Raw genomic sequence first — 26,611 nt, forward strand, 5'->3', positions numbered from 1 at the left:
GCATTAATTTTAAACAGTTTTCTGATTTATCTATATCAATAGAATGTGGCTGTTTTTAGGTCTATATACATATGTAGCGACAAATGATGGTTTTCACACTGTAAACCTCTGACAAAGGAAGACCAAAATGCACATTATTATTGGCACCATTATTTTAAGAATAATCCATGAGGAGATTGAAATGATTACTATTCTTGAAATAATAGCGCCAATAATGTGTATTTCAGTTGTTCTTTGCCGGAAGTTTACACTGAAAACTGCCATTTGTCGCTATACATATGTATATAGACCTGAAAACAACCATTCTACTGGTATAAATAAATCTGAAAACTGTTTAAAAGTAAAACTTGTAACTTTTTGTCCATTGTGATCCGTTTTATGAAGAAAGAAAGAAAGAAAGAGAAAGAGAGAGAGAGAGAGAGAGAGAGCGAGAGGGAGGGAGGGAGGAAGAGAGAGAGAGAGAGAGAGAGATTTTCTTTATTACATATATTACTTTACATCAAATTATCAGAAAGTTACGTTTTGATCTTTGCCTGACAAACACTTTCCAGTTTGAGCATCTGCTTGAATCGACTATTGCGACAAATTTGATTACCTAAATAAACAAAAATTTATCCAAGTAGCATGTTGTTTTGGAATATTATAAATTACTTTCTTTTATTATAAGTGAACATCAACAAAAATGCGCTATTACTTTAAGAATAGACATTATTTCGGTTTTTCTTGTCGAAAGTTTAATGGGTTGAAAACTGCCATTCTATTACTATACATATTACTATACACATTAGAATTAAAAACTGCCATTATGTTGTCATATATAGATCTAGATACCATTAAAAATTAATACTTTCAACTTTTTTTATCCATTGCAGTTTCTCTCATGATAATCTTATTATAAGTTTTACTTTATATTTGATTTTCAATAAGTTTTCAATATTTAACATAACAAGTGACTTAAATATCTGTTCGTGTTGACTTTCGTAATAAAATTAATTGTATAAATTTAATTAAATATTTGTAGGAACTAAATCTTAACTTTGATTATTACGAAAATCACACTTTTATTATTAAGCAAATTTCTATTAATTCTATTATTTCAAAAAAAGCAATCATTTTGAATTCTTTTTGTCAAAACATGTGCGTCTGGAAAGGTGCCATTTCATTGCTATACAGGGTGTTTGGTAAAGATTTATGCAATCTTTACAAACAGATAGAGCGCTTTAAACTGAACAGAAAAGTCCTTTATCGTTTTTCCATTTTCGCAATAGTTAACGAGTTATTGATTACACAGGTACACAAAAAAGTGGTGTTTCTTTTTGAAATTAGGAAAAAATAAGCCAATTCAGCAATTCTGACCTTGGATTTGAATTCAGCGAGTCAACATAAGGATTAATTAGTTTGATCCGCCAAACCAACCACTTTTTTGTGTGCCTCTGTAATCAACAACTTATTAACTATTGCGAAAATTGCAAAATGGTAAAGGATTTTTCTGTTCAGTTTAATGCGCTCTACTTGTTTATAAAGATTGCATAAATCTTTACCAAATTGGTATAGATCTAAAACTTATTCTGCTGCTATACATAGATCTAAAAAAAGTAAGACTTTTCATTATAATTCACTCCATGAAGATCGTGTTACATGATTTATTTTATATTTGAGTTAATATCGTAGAAGCTGCATATGTAGTAAAGAAATTTAAGATATAAAATGATAATAAATAAATATTCGGCTAAGAATAATATATTTTTTTATTTCAATTATCATGTATGTCACAAACGTATGCAATAAACATTGTATGATAAAAGAAGTGAAAATTAAGTTAGTAAAAAAATGCTTTTATATTTAATTTGCGAACAACTTAAATAGTACACCATAAAGATTAAAAAAAAATCAATATTTTTGCATATGTATTTTTGTTTGCATACGTATGTAAATTATATGTTGTAATGTGTAATGTAACATGTAAGACATATAATATTTTTATATTTGAAATTGATTAGATCTATAAGTAAAAACCATTCGTTCGGTAAACAATCTACGTTTCGAAACTCATAAAAAAATTGTTACAGTTAACCTTCTTAGTAACCGACTGTATAATTTTTTTTATATACAGAGCTCGGTAATTATTGGTTGTCGCACTCGCAAATGCCAATTAATGATTGTTAGATTCTCTAAGAATGTGTTGACAGTAAAACTTGTTGACTTTTAAATAAAATTTACTATTCTATTATGCAATAAAAATATAGACATAACAAAACTGCCTTCTGACATACATGTATGTATATTGATGATTTTGACGACTAGAAAATATCATATTATTGCATACGTTAGAGTACATTAACTCTCTGATGCATACATAACTAATATTTTTTAAATACAACTTATTAGTACATATATATAAACAAATAATTATAGATTGATGATTTCAACAATATTACAAAATTTTATACATGGATACATAATGTTTATGATTAACTGAGTACATTAATTATCTAACATATATATAAACACATTTTTTAAATATAACGTATTATTAAGTACATATAAATAATTAATTAAGAAACGACGATTTCCATGACATTATACTAACATGTAAATTTGTCATGTTTTTTACATTGAGATTAGAATTTTATTTATTTACTTAATTTTAATTATATAATTAATGTAGCAAGCACACATTAAAAAAGATGTTAAACACAATGATATAAAATAATACAATTTAAAAAGATAATAATATAACTTTAACTTAGTCCTATTAAATATTGTTCATTAAACCATTTTACTCAATTGCAAACATATATACCTTGGACAACTCAGCAAGTAAAATGTGTAAGTGAGAAATGGCACATTGAATAGATGTCGATTCAAATAAATTTCCTTGATTCAATTTTCCCGAGTCGAACATTAAAATTTCAAATATTTCAAGATTATTTCAATGTCGTGATAACCATGCAAACAGTATTTATCCACAGTAGTTAATACAATCTAAAAATCCTCAACCCAAGAACTTTACTCAGTATCTTACATTAATATTAATTTTTTTTTAAACATGAAATATCAAGATTTGGCTACTTAATCTATCAGATTAATTGCATTCTTTGGTATTAGAATTTATATTGATCTCGATGGAAGATAATGTAATGCAAAGAATGTAAAACAGTAAACTTTTTCACTTTAATAATGTTAATAATGTAATGCAATAAGCAACACATATATCACTACGTTTTAAAAATATAATTTTAATACACATAAATTTTGTGATAACATTAAAATATAAGGTATTGCTTCTCTAATTAAAACCTAGTAAGATTCGAACAGAATTAATAAGTTTTAGTGATAACAATTTGCTCTTGTTGAAATATTCTTTATTTTTTGTAATTGCATTCCGTACAATTTTATCTACGCAATTTACTTTGCAAAATAAAATATAATTATAAACTAAGTTACATTAGTAACGTTAAAAAGTAAAATCATATAAACTTGATTAAATTTTAGCATTATACACAACATATACAATACTTTGCATCTTACACCTATTAACTAAATCACGAATATACAAGATAAATTAAAAACAAATGTGCTTACCTAAACATGTCATAAAAACAAAGTTATATTTTCAACAAATGCAACATATGATTAGTCAAGTTGTAATGTTGATAACTTCATTACAAAGCACAAGATTCAAATAGCGGATACAATAATAATAATCTCATGCTCAAATGAATCACATGTATTGTAATTGCACAGATTCTTTTGGAATTCCTGTTGACACTTTATCAGTATTATTCAAATTAACACACAGCTGTGAATACCAATTCAGCTCACTTGTGACAATTACACAATACATACTTAATAAAATGTCAATATAATTTCGAAAACATAAAGCACAGCACTTTAATTATTACAAATTTCGGTAATTGTTTAGTTTAGACCTATCACCTTAAATACCTCGAGATATTAATCGTTAAAGTTGACGAATGTTCAGGTTAGGAAACCTGTCATATCGACGAAACGTAGCGACATAGGCTGTGTTCCGATATTCACTGCCAATACTGAAAATCTATAGTTTACGTCATGTACACTGTAAAATTTCAGTACTGTCAGTGAATATCGAAATGCATTCATAAATGGTCATAAACACGCTCCGCTCCATGTACACACGCTGTCAGCTCTATAGTCACGTTTCGTCGGTGTGACAGGTTTCCTAACTTGAATATTCGTCAACTTTAACGATTAATATCTCGAGATATTTAAAGTGATGGGTCTAAACTAAACAATTACCGAAATTTCTAATAATTAAAGTGCTATGCTTAGGTTTTCGAAATTATATTAACATTTTATTAAGCATGTATTGTGTGATTGTCACAAGTGAGATGAATTGTATTCACAGCTGTGTGTTAATTTGAATAATACTGATAAAGTATCAACAGGAATTTCAAAAGAATCTGTGCAGTTACAATACATGGGATTCATTTGAGCATGAGATTATCATTATTGTCTCCGCTATCTGAATCTTGTGCTTTGTAATGAAGTCATCAACATTACAACTTGACTAATCATATGCTGCATTTATTGAAGAAAAAAAAACAATTTTCTTTCTTGTTTAGATAATGATATTTGTTTTTAATTTTTCTTGTATATTTGTGATTCAGTGAATGAGTGTAAAATGCAAAATATTGTTATATGTTGTGTATAATGCTAAAATTTAATCAAGTTTATGTGATTTTAACATTACTAATGTAACTTAGTTTATAATTATATTTTATTTTGCAAAGTAAATTATATAAATAAAATTGTACAGAATGCAGTTATAAAATATAAAGAATATTTCAACAAGAGAGAATTGTTATCACTAAAATTTAATAATTCTCTTCAAATCTTACTCGGTTTTAATTAGAGAAGCAACACCTTTATATTTTAATGTTATCACAAAATTTATATGTATTAGGATCGATTGTTCCAACTACTTGGTAAACTTACCTATCAGATTAATATATATATATATATATATATATATATATTTGTCTTTATTTATTTAAGAAATGAAATAAAGATAGACACATGATTACCTGATAGATAAGTTTACCAAGAAGTTGGAACAACCGGCCCTTAAAGTTATGTTTTTGAAACATAGTGATGTATTCCACAAAGTGAAAAAGTACACTGTTTTACACTCTTTGCGTTATATTATTAACCCTTCCTCGAGATCAATACAAATTCTAATACCAAAGAATGCAATTAATCTGATAGATTAAATAGCAAAATGTTGATATTTCATGTTTAAGAAAAATTAATATCAATGGAAGAAACGAGCAAAGTTCTCGGGTTAATTCAATGTGTCATTTTTCACTGTTGTACATTTTACTTGCTGAGTTGTTTAGGGTATGTATGTTTGCAATTGAGTAAAATGATTTAATGAACAAAATTTAATGGGACTAAGTTAAAGTATCAAATTGTTACTGTCTTTTTAAATTGTATTATTTTATATCATTGTGTTTAATATTTTTACAAATGTGTGCTTGTTACATTAATTATATGACTAAAATTATTGTAAGTAAATAAATAAAATTCCTAACAAATTACATGTCAGTGTAAAATGATATAGTGTCGTGGAAATCGTCGTTTCTTAATTAATTATTTATATGTACTTAATATTGTATATGTTATATTAAAAAAATATATTTATGTATATGTTAGATAATTAATGTACTCAGTTAATCGTCAACATTATGTATCCATGTATAAAATTTTATGTCATTAAAATCATCAATTTATAATTAATTATTTGTTTATACATATGTACTAATAAATTATATTTAAAAAATATTAGTTATGTATGCATCAGAGAGTTAATATACTCTAACGTATTCAATAATATGTGATAGTTTCTAGATGTCGTCAAAATCATCAATTGCCAAATATATATATGTATGTAGTGAAAACATGATAGTATATTTTATATATACATATGTGTATGTTTATTTCTATATTATTATATATGTTTTTTATAATATATGTTATATAGTATATTTATATATTTTATTTGAATGATCATGACGAAAAATAATTTTAAAGATTGAATGTTTGTAGAATTACAAAAGGGCAGTTTTGAAGTCTCATTCTATATACACTATAATATTGTATACATAAGTGCTATATGTATATACATACATAAAATAAGTAATTTTGAATGTATCTATACAAGCATCATCCTTATGTATACGTTCATTATCAAATTAAAACATTTATACAAATTATAGATATATTTGTCCAATATAAAGGTTGTATTCAGGACCTTGTACGTAAAACAGGTTAATAGGCATTATTCAGGACCGGTCCTGAAAACTGCCTTTTCGACGCCAAGATTTTCAGGACCGTCCTGAAAACTGCCAAAAGTCCTGAAAACTGCCTTTTCATCAGTAAAAATGACCTGAAAGCTGCCCTTTCATATACCTATACATACATATATACATACATACATACATACTGTAACCGCCGCTCGCGAGCGACGGCCAACTTCGCCTCCGTCCCTGGCCGCGGCCCTGAGCCGCCCGGGTGTCGGGACGGCTATCCTCGCGAGGTTTCCCGACGCAACACTAAGTTGGGCGCCAGGTACGTTAAGCGTACCACTCTGTGTGCACCAACTCGCAAACCAATGTTTCGAGACGTGAATCTCGGGAAAGACGGGCGCACGCTAGGCGACCGGGGCGTTAGCGGCTCCGAGATCCAGCTGCTCAGCCCTCAAAGGGTAGAGGGGGAGGTTCGGTGCGGGCGGATGGAATCGGGAAGGCGAGAGAATTACGTACACGACACAAATGTAACAATAAAAAGTAACAAGTGTATTTGATCGTAAATATGACAATAATAGACGACTCCGCGGAGCGGTGGTGGCTCGCGCGCTCTATCAGCTGACGTCCGCTGGTTATCAAAATTTTCGAGAACGGTATGTGGAACGAGCGGGCTATGATGCGTACGCGGGAACTCTCCGACTTGTCTTACGCTTTACTCGGCGTCGTTGGAGGACGCCGACTTCCGTCAGGGTGACCTCGCCAAGGGCGAACGGGACGGATCGCAACTCCGAGCCCGCGCGACATGCGACGGACTCGTGTTCTCCCGTGCTCGAACGATTCTCGCGAAGATAAGCGCGATGATTACTAATGCTTCTCCCGCACGGCGGGATACGACAAACGCGTCGACAATTATCCGAATATACTCCCCGAAGGGCTCGCAGTCACAGTGCGATCGACCAAATTTTACAGCATTGACGAACAAAGTCTTCTACTACGCGACAAGATACAGCGCGGGGATAACCCGCGACACGACGACCGGACGCAACAACAATTGACTCGGCTGCGGATCGGGACGCACACGCAACGCGAAACGATTCAGAAACACACGGCACGTAGCGAAATCACGCGGACGGGCGCGATCGGGCGAGACGACGAAGCTCCGTTGAATCCGGAAGCTCGAGATTCTCCTAAACGCCGAGAGATTTTGCGACAAGTACGCGATTTCCTCGCGGCTCGCCCAACCCGCGAAATCGGTGGCTTTACAATATGCGTGACGCTCGTCTCACCACTTCGACTCTCCTCTCGTGGCCTCCTCCGGGTCGGGATAACGTTCTTCCCTGCGTCCTTCTGTACAGCTAGGCTCGGGAGCTCGGAAACGCACACACAGTTTTACGAATACGTCCGCAGCACGAGTGAGGAATCCTGGATCTCGCGGGGACCGCTCGGCGGCGCGCCCCACCTTGCCCCCGGCGTTCCCGGCCCTTATTGGCGGATTTCGCGAAAATCGATTTTCGCGCAGAGCGCGGTGCCCACGCTGTCGCCGGCTGATCGATCCACGCACGGCGGTCGATGTTTATGGGCCCCGGGCACGGGAATCCTGGCGCTTCCTTGCGCGGCCGACTCTTTTCTCTTCGCCCGGCGTATCCTCCGCCATCGGGGCGTCATTTCCTCCTCGACGGGGCGTCGGCGGATCTCGAGCTGTCGTGATTCCTTCGCCGCACTTCCCGCGGTATCGGGTCTGCAGTCGCCCCGTCGGGATGTCGGCCTCGCGCGCCGTCACTGGATCCTGAAAGCGTGATTCAGCGGCAGTATCGGAATTCTAACATGGCACAAACGGTAGGCAAGATAAGGGCGGCATTACCTGCGGACCCCCGCTTAAAAAGGGTCTTCCTTGACTCCCTCGTTGTCCGTTCCTCTGCAATCTCCGGGAAGATTTTCCGTGGAGACGAGACGTCCGACAACTACAATGAGATCTTCACAGCCACCGATCTCCGCCGCACCCGCGGTATAACGCTCGCAAAAATCTTAACACGTAATTAAATGGACAGCACGTGGGACGTCACACACACAAAAGTACAGAGAATACGCTTTTGCGTCCGCTCCCGAGCGGGAGGACGCAGGGCCCGCGTGATGTTATTGCGTAAGGGCCCTCAGGGCCTTGTGACGGACAGCAGCCTGCGGCTGTCACGTCACAATACATACATATATATATATATATATATATACAGGATGTCCCTGAAGAGAGCGGTGCACTTGCACACAGTTCAAATGGAGACGGTGCATTTGGACACGGTGCTTTCGGACACGATATCTTGCGCACGGTTCAAATGACTACGGTGCATTTGCACACTGTGCATTTGGACACAAAAGAAATTTTATTAAAAATGTACACCAGTTATATGCACACGAAAAAATGCCCACCGTTCACTTGGACAAGTAAAAGTTGCACACCATTCACTTGCACACCGTTCACTTGCCCATTACTCATTTGCACACCAAAAAATGCGCACCGATCATTTGCACATAGAAAGATGCGCACTGATTATTTGCACACGGAACGATGCACAACGTTCATTTGCACACCGTTCATTTGCACACCATTCACTTGCACACCGTTCACTTGCCCATCACTCATTTGCACACCAAAAAATGCGCACCGATCATTTGCATATAGAAAGATGCGCACTGATCATTTGCACACGGAACGATGCACAACGATCATTTGCACACCGTTTATTTGCACACCGCTCAGTTGCACACCGTTCAATTGCACATTATTCAATTGCACATCGTTCAATCAAACGCATATTAAATATTCATACATTATGGCTGCGTTTTCAATGTGTACATGGGTTAGCGACTTAGATGGGGTGTGTGCAAGAGGGTGCCGAAGGCCCACCTTCCACCCCTCCCGCGCGCGCGCGCGTGTGTGTGTGTGTGTAAAGCATTCACTGCACCACATGGGTTTGCGACTTAAATGGTGTGCAATTGAACGGTGTACAACTGAGCGGTGTGTAAATAAACAATATCCAAAAGCACCGTGTCCAAATGATCGGTGTGCATCTTTCCGTGTGCAATGGCCAATCACAATTATTTCTTTCTTCGGAAGAATGGCTGTGATTGGTCTTATGACGTCATTAATCGCTCCCGGAGCGATTAACCCAGGCCGGTCGAAAACGCCATTAGTTATGATCAGACCCAGATAGCCAAATAAAAGCAACGTGTTGTTATTTTGCTGTCACTTATTCCCTATTAATTTTATCAAAGCCAAGGTGTTTCCTAAAACTGTCTGTTGGTCTGACATCATATAAAATTCTACATTAGAATTTAACAAATTGACGGCAAGTTGTCAACATGCATGCACAATTGCTGTCAATGTGACAAGTTTATTATTCCTCAATGCATGCACTTATAATTTTATAAACTATGAAGGTTATTTGCTCTCCTGATGTTAACTTCGTTCCACGTTAAATTACAATGATAGCAAATTGTGGGTAAGTTCACAACATACATGCAATGCACTAATTTGCCCGATATGCTTAGGGTGCGGTCCACTCAATGTTCCAAACGCTTCAAACACTTTTACTTTCTATGCTTCCATAAACCCGGGGTCCATTAGTGCTACCAATATTATAAACGCTATACAAGTGGACCGTTCTGAAGCAAAGTTTACGTCACGTATGTAAGAATACAGAACGCAGCGATAACAAGATGAATGCTCTATTAACATATATCGTGAAAAGTTTTTTAAACTCCATTATTCATACTTACGATAATGAAGAAGTGGATATTGTGATGAGCACTGTTTTACTTCCAAAAGTCCATATTCCGAAAATTGGAGGTTATGTGGAACATATAATTCCATCACTTAGCAATGAATGTTTTAAACAGCATTTTCGGTATGTATAATCATTGCTAATATGTAAATTATTTGCATAGTAATATGTATAAATGTATATATAATTCTATCCAAATAAATGTGCACTAGAGTTACAACGAATATTTTACAGCTATTTGGTATTCTGCCTATACGACAACATTTTTTTAACTATTTTAACTACGTTATTTAATTTTAATAAAAACAATTTAATGTTAACAACGTTAAAAAGTTTTTATTAAAACTATTTGGTATCCAGTTGGTATAGTAGCCGAACATTTATTGCAACTCTAGTGTGTGTTGCTTGTTTGTGATTATACATTAGTCTACAAATCTGAAATATATGGAGGAGGGGGCTCTAATATGGGATAGCGAGGTTTCTGCTAAACTAATACGTCTAATTTTTTGATTCCATCATGAACTTATTGCCCTTGAGGTAAAATCTATTTAGTGTAAAATTCATTGTTTGATCATCAAAATGACCTATACATTTTTCAATTCTGCCCATAGACTTTCGGCAATCACACAAAATAGAGTTGGTATCCCATATTAGGGGTCTCTCCTCTATTTGTCCGTGATTTAATTTTATTTTTATTGTAATGTAAATTGTTTAATAATCAGGATGCTACCTTCAACTTTCGAATATGTTTTAAATCAAATTGGAAATGAACTTTGTCGTAAAGCAGATGGTAACAAGATGATATCTCCGGACAAAGAACTTCTGTTAAGTTTTGGCGATTTGAAACTCCAGATTCATATAGGTAAGAGTATGATGTTGATTATTGTTAAGTATGAATACTATTACATTTTAATTACTATAATTATACTTTAATTACTATCTGTGGACAAATATTTTTTGTAGATCAATAATTGAAAGATTTGGTGTTGGCAAAGCCACAGGTGTAAGAGCAGTACGTCGTGTTGCTAAGGCAATATGTGAATTATCACCGAGATATATTACATGGCCCACAGGGAATAAAATACAAGAAATTACATATAATTTCTCTTATCAGAGTGCTTTCCTAATATTATTGGTGCCATAGATGGCTCTCACATAAATATTCCTGCACCTACAGAAAATTCAGAAGCCTATGTAAATCGTAAAGGACGTCATTCAATTCATCTCCAAGTAACTATAATAATATACTTCTATATAATTACTTGCTTTTTATCTGCCTAAATAATTTAATGCTTGCTAAGAATTAATTATATATTGATAATAAATAGTTTCTTGCATTTTTGTAGGCTGTTTGTGATCACGCAAGATTACTCACACACATCTATGTTGGAAACGTAGGTTCGGTTCACGATGCTCGTGTGTTCCGTCTATCATCCGTCCAGGAATATATCAATGATGTTAATAAGTTTCCAAATGACACACATATAATTGGAGATTCGGCTTACGCATTACATCAACATCTTTTGGTCCCCTATGAATGTCGATAACGGTCATCTTACTCAACAACAAAAAAATTATAATTTTTGTCATTCTTATGCAAGAATGGTTATAGAAAGAGCGTTTGGTCTTTTAAAAAGACGCTGGAGAAGTCTTTTACATGTTTTAGCAGTAAACGACATAGATTTTGTTCCTTATCATATATTAGCATGCTGTGTATTGCACAATTTGTGTTTATTGCAGAGGGATGAACTAGAATTAGAAGAGATTTTTCTTCCAGATAGAGAAGAAGTTATATTGCGAGAAGAAATGCTTATTGATAATAATAGATATATTGCAGAACTAAAAAGAAATAATATATGTGCAAATCTTCGTATGAGAAATGGATAAAAAATATCTGTTTCTCATACAAAGAAGAAATATAAAAATGCTAATATTTTGTTAATGTATATAGAAATATGTTTTACCATTTTACAAATGTATCAATTTATACTAAAAATACACAAATAAATAAATATACTATATATTATATGTACGAACAATTTTATTTTGATAACAAATATTAAATATATATTATTGTCTACATTCACAGTCTTTTTATAGGAAGGATATTATTAAGTCTACATTATACAGTCTTTATAAGAAGCAACGAATATTATATATAGAATATAAGAATATTAATTTATATTATTTTTAAAAAAACAAAAACTTCAATATTATTTATAAAAGTTTTTATAAAAGTTTTCATCTTTGGTAGTGTATAACAAATGAAACTTAAGAATACATTTTGAAACTAATAAAAAAAAATCTTTGATGATATTAAAATAATAAAAAAATAAAACAAAATGTATGTAACATCACAGAACTCTTAAATCATAATTAATTAATCCATATTATTATTTCTCAACCATTTTTCGTAAAATATCCAATAGTTCATCTTGACGTGACATTGCGTCTTTATGCATTCTTTTATGCTCAGTAATACTTTCTTCAAGTAACTTCTCTAACATGGTATTGTTTTTGCCTATAACCATAATATATCCATTATTTTTCCGTTATTTACCGCTACCCAAGTAAAACAAAAAATCAAGATGACACCAAAATTAGATTAAAATGATAATCATTTTGACATCATTTTGGTGTCATCTTGACTTTTTGTTTTTGTAAACAATATTAAATTTTAAGTACTTAAACTTTATAAGGAACGTATAACGTGGACTATAAAGTTTTAATATTAGCAGTAACTAACAAAATCCATTCATCGTGTATTAATACCGCTTCTAATCTCAAAGCTATTACAGACTATAATATATATATATCTATTATGTTTATAAATATATTACAATATAATTTAATATATAAATTAATGTAATTAACGGAGACGTACGCATACATATACATTTATTCTAATAACACACATAAAATATATATAAGTAGAAAAAATTAATAATACTTACGCTTAGAAGGCAGTTTACTTTTGCAAGCCTTGTTTTTTGTATCGTTATTGTCATTAGAAGTTAAAATTGGATGATTGCTCTCTAATGTACGAATTGGAGTTATCCATGGTTTTTTACTACACTGTTCGTCCATAATCTATAATATTGAAAAATATTAATTTTCATATAAAAATAATAATTGTATACAATAAAAAAAAATGTTTTATAAAATTTTTTCAATATATTTACGTCAAAATAACGCCATGTTCGCTTATTGTTCCCACTTTTTGCACTGTGGTCCTTTACGCTCTTATAAGTATTTTTTAACCCTGTCATTTTACTCTTACATTGCGAGCCGGTAACACTGTAACTCTTCCCATACAGCACAAAGCTCCGATTAAGCTCCCAGGGAGTTCATTTTGCTGAGCTCCCGAGGAGCTTACAAAATTCGACAAAACAAGCTCCCAGGGAGTTCGTTTTGCTGAGTTTCCGAGAACCTTACAAAATTCAATAAAACAAGCTCCCAGGGAGTTTATTTTGCTGAGCTCCCGAGAAGCTTACAAAATTTGACAAAACAAGCTCCCAGGGAGTTCGTTTTGCTGAGTTTCCGAGAACCTTACAAAATTCGACAAAACAAGCTTCCAGGGAGTTCATTTTGCTGAGCTCCCGAGAAGCTTACAAAATTCGACAAAACAAGCTCCCAGGGAGTTCGTTTTGCTGAGTTTTCAAGAAGTTTACAAAATTCGATAAAACAAACTCCCAAGGAGTTTATTTTGCTGAACTTCGGAGAAGCTTACAAAATTTGGCAAAATAAGCTCCCACCCAGATAGCCAAGCGAGATTGAACTATCGGGTTAATTAATGTACTGCATGTATAGTCATATAGCCGCGAGTAGTTCGCAAGATCGCCACTAGGCGAAGGCGCTTCTCCTTCTCGTGAGAAAATTTTCTCCAAAAGGCTTATAAAAGAAAACCATCACTCACGGCTAGCAGTTAGTACTTCACTAACAGCAAAGTGTAGTATATATTGTTTTTGTTACATGAAGAGAGTTCGTGGGCCTTCGCAACTCAGACAGAGCTTCCAAAAATTGAGAAAATATAAAAATAAAATTTTTTCTCCGGCAGCTCCTATGTTCGCTTTTGAGAGGTTCCTGAGAGCTTTATTTTATCTCGCAGGGAGTTCAGAAATCATGTTTTAAGAACTCCCTGCGAGCTTCAAAATAATTCCCGTGAAGCTTCTACATATATAAGCTCTCTGATAGCTTCATCTAAGCTCTGAAGGAGAGCTTCATTTAAGCTCTCAGGGAGCTCCCAAAAGCGGACATAAGAGCTCCCAGGAAGCTTATATAGAAATTTCCCGAGAATTATTTTGAAGCTCGCAGGGAGCTCTTAAAACATGATTTTTGAGCTCCTTGAGAGCGTAGATGAAGCTCTCAGGGAGCTCTCAAAAGCGGACATAGGAGCTCCCGGAGAACTCCGTGCAAGTTCTTTTAAAGCTTGTAACCGCCGCCCGCGAGCGACGGCCAACTTCGCCTCCGTCCCTGGTCGCGGCCCTGAGCCGCCCGGGTGTCGGGGCGACTATCTTCGCGAGGTTTCCCGACGTCACACTAAGTTGGGCGCCAGGTACGTTAAGCGTACCACTCTGTGTGAACCAACTCGCAAACAAAGGTTACAATACTTGAATCTCGGGAAAGACGGGCGCACGCTAGGTGACCGGGGCGTTAGCGGCTCCGAAATCCAGCTGCTCAGCCCTCAAATGGCAGAGGGGGGAGGTTCGGTGCGGGCGGATGGAATCGGGAAGGCGAGAGAATTACGTACACGACACAAATGTAACAGAAAAAGTAACAGTTGTATTTGACCGTAAGAATTACAGTAGAGGACGACTCTGCGGAGCGGTGGTGGCTCGCGCGCGTTACCAGCTGGCGTCCGCTGGGTATCAGATTTTGCGAGAACGGTATTTTGAACGAGCGGGTTATGATGCGTACGCGGGAACTCTCCGACTTGTCTTACGCTTGACCCGGCGTCGTTGGAGGACGCCGACTCCCGTCAGGATGACCTCGCCAAGGGCGAACAGGACGGATCGCAACTCCGAGCCCGCGCGACACGCGACGGACCCGTGTTCTCCCGCGCTCTAACGATTCTCGCGAAAAATAAGCGCAATAATTATGAGTTATTCGACAGTCCGGCGGTATACGACGATTGCGTCGATAATTATCAGAGTATACTCCCCGAGGGGGCTCGCAGTAACGGTGCGATCGACCAAATTATACAACAGCAACAACTAAATTTTTCCACGACGCGACAAGATACAGCGCGGGAATAACCCGCGACCCGACGACCGGACGAAACAACAATTGACTCGGCTGCGGATCGGAACGCACACGCAACGCGAAACTATCCTGAAATACACAGCACGTAGCGAAATCACGCGGACGGGCGCGATCGGGCGAGACGACGATGCTCCGTTGAATCCGCGAATTCGGGATTCTCATAAATACGCCGAAAGATTTTGCGATAAGTACGCGATTTCCTCGCGGCTCGCCCAACCCGCGAAATCGGTAGCTTTACAGTTAGTGTGACGCTCGTCTCACCACTTCGCCTCTCTCCTGCTGGCCTCCTCCGGGTCGGGATGGCTCTCGTCCCTGCGTCCTTCTTCACAGCTCGGCTCGGGATTGTGGGACGCACGCACAGTTTTTAACTCTACTTCCGCAGCACGAGTGAGGGATCCTGGATCTCGCGGGGGCCGCTCGGCGGCGCGCCCCACCTTGCCTCCGGCGTTCCCGGCCTTTATTGGTTGATTTCGCGAAAATCGATTTTCGCGCAGAGCGCGGTGCCCACGCTGTCGCCGGCTGATCGATCCACGCACGGCGGTCGATGATTATGGGCCCCGGGCACGGGAATCCTGGCGCTTTCTCGCGCGCCCGACTCTTTTCTCCTCGCCCGACGTATCCTCCGCCATCGGGGTGTCATTTCCTCCTCGACGGGGCGTCGGCGTATCTTAAGTTGTCGTGATCCTTCCGCCGGACTTCCCGCGGTATCGGGTCTGCAATCGCCCCGTCGGGATGTCGGCATCGCGCGCCGTCGCTGGGTCCTGAAAGCGTGATTCAGCGGCAGTATCGGAATTCTTACATGGCACAAACGGTAGGCAAGATAAGGGCGGCATTACCTGCGGACCCCCGCTTAAAAGGGTCTTCTTTGACTCCCTCGTTGCCCGTTCCTCTGCAATCTCCGGGAAGATTTTCCGTTGAGACGAGACGTCCGACAACTACAACGAGATCTTCATAGCCACCGATCTCCGCCGCACCCGCGGTATAACGCTCGCAAAAATCTTAACAAGTAATTAGATGGACAGCACGTGGGACGTCACATACACAAAGTACAAGAGAATACGCTTTTGCGTCCGCTCCCGAGCGGGAGGACGCAGGGCCCGCGGGATGTTATTGCGTAAGGGCCCTCAGGGCCTTGTGACGGACAGCAGCCTGCGGCTGTCACGTCACAAGCTTAAATGAAGCTTATGAAAAATTTTGTGAGCTCGGGAGCTCCTCGGGAGCTGTGTGGGTTTTTACATAACGTAGAGGCAACCATGTCCCAAAACTTTTTCACGGACATTTTACCAGATGTAAGTTGAGTCTCATGATCTTTGAAAACAGAAAGAAGAAAAAGAATTGCTTTGTGTGGCCAACGGAAACTATCTGAAAATAATATATCTTTAATATACATTTTATCCTAAAGTAGCGTTAATATGCTTATATAAATTTATTTTAAAATATTTTAAAATATAATAATATATATTATATCAATAAAAATATACCTTTCTCTTCAAAACTATCAAATTCTTGACTTTTTTCTTCTATGTCATGGCATGTGCTATTCGAGGAACATGCTAAAAATTCAATAAATAAAAATATATGTAATGTATAAAAATATTACATATATTTCTATTAAAATAATTAATGTAAAGTTTATTATTTGTTTGTTTAATAACAGAATTTAAGAGAGTACAATAATTACATGGATTATCACTCGGTTCAGCAATCGACTGCGTTTGGGTCTGCAGCATTCTCTGTTGCAATAGTTGTGTTGCAAACAGCATATCTATTTAAAAAAAAAGAAATAAACATAAAATTTATTTTATATATAAAATTATAAAAAACTCCTACAACACAAGATATTTTATAAACATTCTAGATATTTATAGAATATTCTAAGATGTTCATAGAAATCATAGAATATCTTGTGCTGTATGGGAATATATGGACCTAGTTTCACCAATTAAAATAACCGGCCATTTAAGAGAAATATCCAATAACTGTTATTTATTTTCTTAATAATCAATAGCTATTAGATATAATTCTCTTAAGTTAATTGTCAATTATTTCATTAATCGGTGAAATCAGCCTATAATAAAAACTTATATTATAGGTTAACTCTTACCTTGGTTAGCTTTTTTGGCTTCTTCCTCAGTCACTTCTACTATATAAGTATTTTCCGTTTCAGGATCATATAACTTAATTGTTGTCATTTTACTCATGTTCAACAGTAATCAACTAGTAACACCACAGTAATAAAATTCACTTAAAGACTCAAGACTCAATGCTTTCACTATTTCCCTGATTTCCCGCGCTTTACGTATTCAAACGTAACGCTTCAATCATACTACCTCTTTGGGCTGAAGCATTGGGAGCGAGCTGGGAGCGAAAATCCGTGACGTATTCATGACGTCATATATATGGCTGAAATGTTTTGAAGTGTTAAGTGGACCGTACTCGAAACGCTCTGGAACGTTTGTAGAATCAAGTGGACCGCCCCCTTAATCTCGCTTGGCTATCTGGGAAGATGAGCGAATTTGTAATTGACTATTACCAAATTAAAAATGCTTAAAACAATGAATAATTAAATGTGATTTAATTACACATTATTTTCAACATTTGTAATTAAACACCATTGAATTACTAATTTGTTTGAGCATTGTAATGAATGTCCAAAGTAATTAAATTACACTATTATAATGTAATTACATTTGTGTATTTTAATTATACATTTGTGTAATTTAATTACATTTGTGTAATTTAATTACATTTTAATTTTTATTCGAATTGTGTTAACGACAAAGAAAACGTGAGAGTGTACTGTAACCGCGCTCGCGAGCAACGGCCAACTTCGCCTCCGTCCCTGGTCGCGGCGCTGAGCCGCCCGGGTGCCGAGGCGACTGTCTCCTCGTAATATTTTCGGTGCAATACGTCATTGGGCGCCAGGTACGTTAAGCGTACCACTCTGTCCACGCCAAATCATAAATTAGCGTTACGCTATTGAGATCGCGGAAAAGACGGGCGCTCGTTAGGCGACCGGGACGTTAGCGGCTCCGATAGCCAGTTACTCAGCCCTAAAATGGCAGAGGGGGAGGTTCGGCGCGGGCGGATGAAATCGGGAAGGCGAGAGAACTATTAAAATAACGTAAATTTAACAATGAGATTAACTGTTGGAATATTCATATATTGGCGCCTAGCATTTACAAGTGCGGCTGCGCGTTCGCTCTCCCTTCCCTTTTGGGCCTAGGCGCGTGTGATGGTGGTAGGTGTGCTGTATAGTACCAAAGAGAAGAGCGAGTGACGAACTTCTTTAATAAAAATCTTTGGAAAACGAATAAACTCTGCTGGTTATTTTTCCAACCAAAACCCCAAAAGATCATGGGCCCAGCACGCTTCCACTGCGAGCATTAATCATTTTATAAGCAAAAAGTTTTCATCGAAGTGATCAATAGTGTGCAAAATTTCATCAAGTCGTCGCCACGAGGTCACAATGGATGCAATAGAAATTTCCGAGTCCAGCGGTGTTGCCTCTGAAAAGCGTAAGTTCCAACAAACAAAAGTAATAAAGAATGAGTGGATGCATGCATCGCGCGTAAACGACGACAAAGGGAAAACGAGCCAACGTCGCGCTGAAATGTAGAGCCAGCTTGGTGGCTCAACTGAGGCGTTTTACCGAGTCAAAATTGTTTAGGAAAAACGCTAAACGAATAAAACGTGAAGCAAATTAAAGATAAAAATATAATCAAAATCGCGAGAAATAAAGCACGTGGCATGAAAGAAAAAAAAAATCATGGAGAGAGAGACGATTCGAGAAGCACGCGGAAAGCATAGCATGAAAGAGAAAACCGTGCGAGTGAGAAGAAACACAACACGTGCTAGAGGCGCACGGGCGCCAGAGGCACTCGGCGCACAAAGTTTTTTTTGGTCCTACGCTGCTGCGCCCGTGCGATGGGTTAGGGTGGGACAAATATTTCTTTCTCATTCTGGCTTGTTGCGCTGGTGCGGCGGTACGGGAGTGAAAAAGCGGGCCTAAAGACTGATCGAGATCGCGGTAAATTTTAATAAAGACGCCAAATAAATAAAAAATGTAAATTGAATGAAATAAACAACGAAAATAAATATATTTAACGAACAATTTCACGATTGATACACAACTGAACGATTATCAAACTAAATCGACAGGCCTAAATCAAAACAAAAGAAATTAAATTAACGTACGAAACGGGACCACAATTACGAAATCTCACTGAATTAAATGAAACGATCTAAAACCAAATTCGCGAATTGGAAATAAAACATGAATTTATTTCTCCCATACACAAATTAAATAACGATTCGAAACAAACGATTATGTCAACGAAAATTCAATTTATAGACACAGAAGATAGCGCCTTCACCAAAATGGTAGAAAATTATGCCACCGTCTTCAAACTAAACGAAAACCATCCAAACGAAAAAATTACCCTAACAATGGAAGGCAGTCTGTTGTACTTTGTGACCGAAAATGGCATGAAGTATACAACCGGTACGTATACAATTAAAAGTATTACAATCAAGTCCAAGTCTAAATTCCGCCGACTGGGTTGTTTGCTCGGTCTTGCAGTGCGGTGCTTTGTAGGGCGAGTGAATAACTAAGTGGACGTGGGAACATCTTGCTGTTCGGATCTTACCATGTGCCACTGTCCTGAATTCAACTGTACTTGTTCGGTCGGTTGAAGGAAGGAAAAGTCCGAAAATAAATAAAATTTAAATAAAGTAGAAACAAATAACGATACGAAACGAGAAACGAATAATAATACGAAACGAGCCACAATAATGATATTAACGAAAGTTTTACTAATTTGCAGACGAATCCAACTTTGAACCCAAAGATTGGGATGAAATAAAGGATAAACTCCTAAGTAAAGATGGCATCTTAAACTTGGACAGGACACAAAACCAGTCGAGCGAAGAAATATTCCCAGAAGAGGAGGATGAACTCCTGCAAGAAAATGTATTTGAAACGAGTGGGGAAAACGGAAACGGTATTATCGAAAACGCTGAGATAGTACAATGTAAAGGTGATAAAATAACAAATTTATAACAATTGAACGAGTAGCTTCACCATACATATACGATACAATTTTATATATTTGATCAAAACAAACGTATCAAGTAAAATTATTACAGGTATAACGAATAAAACTCTCGAGGTAAGGCCGGAAAACACGGAGACGGCTCTAATGAATGTTCTGAAGGAGTACATGAGCAGTCTGACTGCAATCAATAAATGCATGGCTGAATCAATCACGAGAATTGATACGACACAAGCCGCAATATGCAAGGTGATCACAACACAAACACAACACCTTAAAAGACAAACACAGATGTTTGGCGATTTGCAGAAAGGTTTGCAGACGCAACTAAACGAGCTCAAGCAAATGCAGAACGAGAAAAACGATCTGTGCGGAAACGATTATAACGAATACGAAAACAGCCACCATGGCAATCCCCAGACAAGTCAACATGAAAATAACACTCACGAAAACGACTTAACGAAAACGCTTAAGGGTACAGTGCCAACGATTGAGCCTATGCATAACGATAGAGAAACGATTGCATCTATAGTCAGAGACGAACTAACGAAGATAAACTCTAACGGGAAAGAAAACGCTAGCCAGAATAATCAAAGCGCGAATTTACTTGCACATCAGATGAAAGAAGCTTTTAAGTTCGAAATTGTAAGTAAAGAATCGGGAACGAGATTCGACTATAAGCTAAAACAAGATACAAAGTACGACCATTTTTACAATTACTTCGCATCCGAACTCAGAACAAACGATTTGCTATCGCATAATCGAACCGGACATTCAACAACCGGAAAACCTATCAGAAAAAATCAAAGAAAAACATAGATACAAAGTGCGAGATATTTTAATTAATAGACTAGACCAAGTTTATCACTCAAAAGTCGCTTCCTTACAAGATCCGGTCGACATCCTAAACAAAATAAAAGAAATGAAACAATGTGAAGCGAGAATGACTACGGTCACCTTGCGAAAACAGTTATACGATTTAAAATATAATCCAAGTAAAGAGAAGGTTTCGGAATTCTGGGACAAATTTGAAGAAATAGTCAAGAATCATGACAATCTACCTGATGCAATCCCGATCAACAACGAAAAAAAACGAGACACCTTTTATCAGTCAATCATGGCTACTGTACCTGAAGTCCAAAGCGTAGAGTTCATGACTCGAAATACCACCGGCAAGGGTTTAACATACGGTCAATTAAATCCTTTATTATACAGGCGGAAGCAACGAAGGCTTCCGGGTCAAACCCTGGGACAACACCTAGAGCGGCTCTTAATGCCTGGCCGAGAAGAGATAAGAATGATAGGTGCCGAGAGCGTGACGACTACGGGCACGAGAAAAGCAGTTGCAAATGGAAGGGACTCGGTGTTAAAAAATGCTACGAGTGTAATGAATTCGTCAAACACAAAGCCGCCGAGCGTCATAAACGAATACTACGCCAAAGGGATACCAATGTCCGACGAGATCGAGGACGAGGCAGAGGCTTCTCTAAAGGGAGTTACAATAGGCACGTAGCCAACATGCGCGGTGGTAAACAATTTAACGAAAGAGGACGAGGCTACAAACGAAATTATAACAAAAACGAAAATGGTGAAGATCCTAAACGACACAAACAGAACGACAACAAAAATACGAATAAAACGAACATAAACAGCTCCCAAGGGAACAAATCGCAACGATCGAGAGGCAAGGCCACGAATAATAAAGCAGCTCCTGGAAACAGAGGTAAGAGTTTTTCTATTGATAATTTTACCTTTATTTCAGGGAAAAACAAAAAATCCTTGCCATATGATGTTGATGAGCTTGCAAAGGCAAATACGATTACAAACGCTTTCTCTAAAACGACAAACGATTCTACACCAACTAATAAGAAAGGAAACAAAACATTAACAAAGTTCTTAGCCGACTCGGGGGCTACAGAACATCTAACAAACACGAACATAATATTCAAAACTTACGATAAAACTGAAAAAGGAATAATTAAATGCGCAAATAAAAATTCATCAGCAGACTTAAAAACGAAGGGTGTAGGCACTATAGAAGTAATTTCCAACAATAACGGAATCTTATTAAAAAATGTGATCTGCGCTGAAGAACTTTCCGAGAATTTGCTGTCTTTACGAAAATTTGCAGAAATGGGCTTAGGTATATATTTGGACGATAAAAAGATTGATATTTTTGATCCCATATCAAACGAGCTGTTTATATCAAAAATTTACAAACGACCATATTGGATAATAGAATTTGAAGTAAACAAAAATAACAATCACCAAAACGACTGTTTAAAAGGAAGGAAACGAGCATGTGCAAATTTAACGACCTCAAACGAGCATGATTTGAAAAGCACAGCAGTTGAAATTGAAGAGAATCCCAGTAATGACCTAATCGAAAAAGAAAATGAAGTAGACGAAGCAAACGATCCACAAATTACCAATGAACAAATCACCCTGTCTAATGAAGAAACAGCAGAACAAAATATAGAAATAAATAAAGAACGAACAAACAAAAATTCATCTAACGAAAAGCAAATTGTATATGAACACTCAAATTTTGATGTGACTATTTGGGATCGGAAATTTCATGATATAGATGAACTACCCATTGTAGAGATTCCCGAGAACGAAATAATGAGTCAACTTAACTACGAAAAATTTACGAAAAATAACGCGATATTATGGCATGTGCGATTGGGACACGCGTCTCTGGGATATCTAAAATCGCTGCAAAAACAACTTCCTGAAAATAAATCTTTAAACGCTGCCAAATTTGACGAATCAATATTGGACTGCGAAGTCTGTAAAGTAGCAAAATTTAATAAATTACCATTCACAAAAACGAGAAGACGAGCCACTGAACCACTACAAATCATACACTCTGATATCATGGGCGCAATAAGCCCCATGTCTCATCCAAACAATTACAGATACATTTCAGTATTCATAGACGACTACTCGCGTCTGGCAATGGCGTACCCAATGAAAACAAAATGCAAAGTAGGATACTGTTTCGAAATGTTTGTAAGAAGCGCACGAAACCTGTTAGGTCGAGATGCAAAAGTTTGCTATCTCCGATCTGACCAAGGAACTGAGTATACAGAAGGCGATACTGTAGAAGTTTTGAACAAACTAGGAGTTGAAAATCAGTTTGCAAGCCCTTATACTCCTGAACAAAATGGAGTGTCCGAACGATTTAATCAGACGATTTAAAAGAAAATAAGAACCTATATGTACGATTCGAGACTCCCCGAAAAAATGTGGGATTTGGCCGTTACTGCTGCCGTATATGCATACAATCGAACTCTCCATAAATTTAACAATATGACGATTCCATTGCAAAAATTTGCTTCAAACTATGAGTTTGATATAAACCAAATAAAACGATTCGGATGTCTTGCGTATATCAAAGTTCAAAGAAAAACTGGACCGAAATTTAGTTTTGAAGGACGAAGAGTAGTTCTGGTAGGCTACACACCCTCAGGATATCAATTCTTAAAGCCCGAAGAAGGAAAATATTATGAAAGTAGACACGCACGTTTTAATGAAAAATTAGTATATGGTAACAAATACAAAAGGAACGATATCAAATATTGGCCAAATGTAGAAGATGAAGTAGACAAAGACAAATGGTTTCTAGAATTTGAAAAAGAAAAGATTGAAACTAACGAAAAGAAGGACGAAACAATAAAACCGGCGGGAGAATGGGCCAAACAGAAAAGAGCAAAGACCAAGAAAGCAAAATGTAAATAATCCGAACGAAAATAAATCGGATGAGGCAAATGAAGCAACAAAAAGGAAAATAAAACAAATTTCGAGCGATCGAATCTTGCGTAGTCAGAGGAACGAAAGGGCTATTAAAGATACAAGCTTCACACACTTAAGTCACATAACCAATGACATAACTCAAATAATCCTTGATTTGAACGAAAACCACGAAAACCAGAATGAACTCAACAAAACGAAAGATGAAATATTTCATGCGCATTTGGCACATGTTAACGAAGACCCTGTATCTTACAAAGAAGCGATGAAAACAAATGAACGAAAGGAGTGGCAAAGCGCAATTAACGAAGAATTAAAATCAATGAACGAAAATGAAGTTTGGAAAATATTGGATCGACCGCAAGTAACGGAAAATGGATGAAAACCTAATATCATTGATTCCAAATGGGTGATGAAAAGGAAAATGAACATAGATGATAGTGAGAAGTATAAAGCGTGCTGCTTAGTTATTCAAGATTTCAAAGACCGAAATAAGTACGATTTAAGAGAAACATACGCTCCCGTATCCAGACTGCCATTGGTCAGAGCCGTATTTGCCATTATTAATCAGTACGATCTAGACACTTGCCAACTGGACGTGAAAACTGCGTTCTTAAACGGGAAAATTGACGAAGAAATTTACATGGAAATCCCAGAAGGAATTCCGAATTCAGAGCTATTAAGACAAACGAAAGTATGTAAAATTGAACGAGCACTGTATGGTTTGCGGATTAGTCCGAAAAAGTGGAATGAACGATTTACTGAAGTTGCCTTGAATACCGGCTTAACAAACGACGACAAACGACGAACCATGTTTGTTTACCTGGAGAGAGGGATTACACTTTCTGATTTTAGTATTATACGTAGACGATATAATTATTGCGAGTAATGACAAACGAAAACAAAACGAAGTTAAACACACATTAATAAACGTATTCAAAATGAATGATCTGGGAGAACCTCAAGAGTTCCTCGGAATGACGATCAAACGAGATAAAGAAAACAAACATATAACGATTGTACAAGAAAAATATATAGATAAAATTCTTAAACGATTTGGAATAGAAGAAATGCACCCCCAACGAACTCCAATGATAACAAATCAAGTAGCGAACCGAGAAAGAAAATTACGAGAAGAATCCTACGAAGAGAATATCTTAAACGAGACCGAAACATTAACGAATGTACCATATAAAGAGGCAGTAGGTAGTTTGCTGTATTTGGCGGGTGCAACTCGCCCAGATATAGCATTTGCAGTGAATATGGTAAGCAGGCACCAAATAAATCCCACAGAACAAGATTGGAAAATGATAATACGAATCTTTCGATATCTGAAGGGAACGAAAAAGTTGGGCCTGAGCTACACGGCGAAACGAAACGATCTGCAGGCATTTTCAGATGCTAGCTTTGCCGACTGCAAAGGCTCAGTCACCACTAGCGGGTACATAATACAATTATACGGAGATACGATATCCTGGAAGACGCACAAACAAAACTATGTTGCCCTTTCGACATGTCAAGCAGAATACGTTGCAATGAGTAAGGCTTGCAAAGAGCTTGTTGCAATGAGTCAATCATTGAAACGGATACTGTACAAGAGTCCTTGCCCAATGCAGCTTTGGTGCGATAATAAAGTCGCTGAAGCTAGTACGAAAATAAGTGGAGGCAGTAAACTTAGACACATGACGGAAGTACGAGAACACTACGTCAAAGAATGCGTTAAACGAAAACTAATAAAAGTCGGATGGATCTCAACAAAAGAACAAATAGCCGACATTTTTACGAAACCATTAGCATTCGAAAGACACAAATATTTAACAAAAAAGATTATGAACGAACAATAAAAAAAAAAACTTGTAAAAAATTATAAACCTTGCCTGTCCATCGACACATCCCAAATCCAAATAATACGAAAACCTTAATCTGTTACAGGTACAGAAAAGAACGAGTGATAAAAAAAAAAAAAAAAAAAACTGGAACCAACGTACGTTTCATTAACGATACTCACTATTCATGTAAAACTATAATTAAGCTATAAGTTTATGTACCACATGTAAATGCTCGACGGGAGGGAGTGTTGGAATATTCATATATTGGCACCTAGCATTTACAAGTGCGGCTGCGCGTTCGCTTTTTCTTCCCTTTTGGGCTTAGGCGCGTATGGTGGTGGTAGGTGTGCTGTATAGTACCAAAGAGAAGAGCGAGTGACGAACTTCTTTAATAAAAATCTTTGGAAAACGAATAAACTCTGCTGGTTATTTTTCCAACCGAAACCCCAAAATTAACAAATATATTTAACAGTAAACAATACAGAATTAGACGGCTCTGTTGAGCGGCAATGGTGACTCGCGCGCGTTACAAGCTGACGACCGCTTGAAATTAAATGTCGCAAAAACGGGATAATTAACGAACGGGTTATTTTGCGTACGCGGGAATTCTCCGACTTGTCTACGCTTTATCCTGCGTCGTTGGT

The 26,611-nt window shown here is 37.0% G+C and overlaps 3 protein-coding genes across 4 annotated transcripts; all 3 read left to right on the forward strand.

Moving 5' to 3' along the window:
* The first annotated feature begins 9,744 nt into the window (after nucleotides 1–9,744).
* LOC105829624 lies at nucleotides 9,745–13,218 on the forward strand. 2 transcript variants are annotated; one of them, XR_004964398.1, is made up of 5 exons: nucleotides 9,745–9,784; nucleotides 9,910–10,189; nucleotides 10,789–10,928; nucleotides 11,030–11,296; nucleotides 11,413–13,218. XR_004964398.1 is itself a non-coding variant. In XM_012668632.3 (4 exons), the coding sequence occupies exons 1-3, from the start codon at nucleotides 10,002–10,004 to the stop codon at nucleotides 11,035–11,037; spliced, it is 336 nt and encodes a 111-aa protein (XP_012524086.1). In that variant the 5' UTR covers nucleotides 9,756–10,001; the 3' UTR covers nucleotides 11,038–11,296; nucleotides 11,413–13,218. The 2 variants fall into 2 exon arrangements, 1 of the variants encoding a protein (XP_012524086.1); XM_012668632.3 differs by having other exon boundaries at nucleotides 9,756–10,189.
* Nucleotides 13,219–14,371: 1,153 nt separating this feature from the next.
* LOC118647016 lies at nucleotides 14,372–26,380 on the forward strand. The gene is made up of 4 exons (XM_036291103.1): nucleotides 14,372–19,832; nucleotides 20,155–20,367; nucleotides 20,477–22,105; nucleotides 26,071–26,380. Exons 1-3 carry the CDS (start codon nucleotides 19,658–19,660, stop codon nucleotides 21,199–21,201), a joined length of 1,113 nt encoding a protein of 370 aa, XP_036146996.1. The 5' UTR covers nucleotides 14,372–19,657; the 3' UTR covers nucleotides 21,202–22,105; nucleotides 26,071–26,380.
* LOC118646721 (secreted RxLR effector protein 161-like) lies at nucleotides 25,080–26,090 on the forward strand. Its single transcript, XM_036290237.1, has 2 exons — nucleotides 25,080–25,806; nucleotides 26,071–26,090. The coding sequence occupies exons 1-2, from the start codon at nucleotides 25,080–25,082 to the stop codon at nucleotides 26,088–26,090; spliced, it is 747 nt and encodes a 248-aa protein (XP_036146130.1).
* Nucleotides 26,381–26,611: the final 231 nt, after the last annotated feature.

The sequence above is a fragment of the Monomorium pharaonis genome, chromosome 1, assembly GCF_013373865.1.
Source record: "Monomorium pharaonis isolate MP-MQ-018 chromosome 1, ASM1337386v2, whole genome shotgun sequence".
Lineage (NCBI taxonomy): Eukaryota > Metazoa > Arthropoda > Insecta > Hymenoptera > Formicidae > Monomorium > Monomorium pharaonis.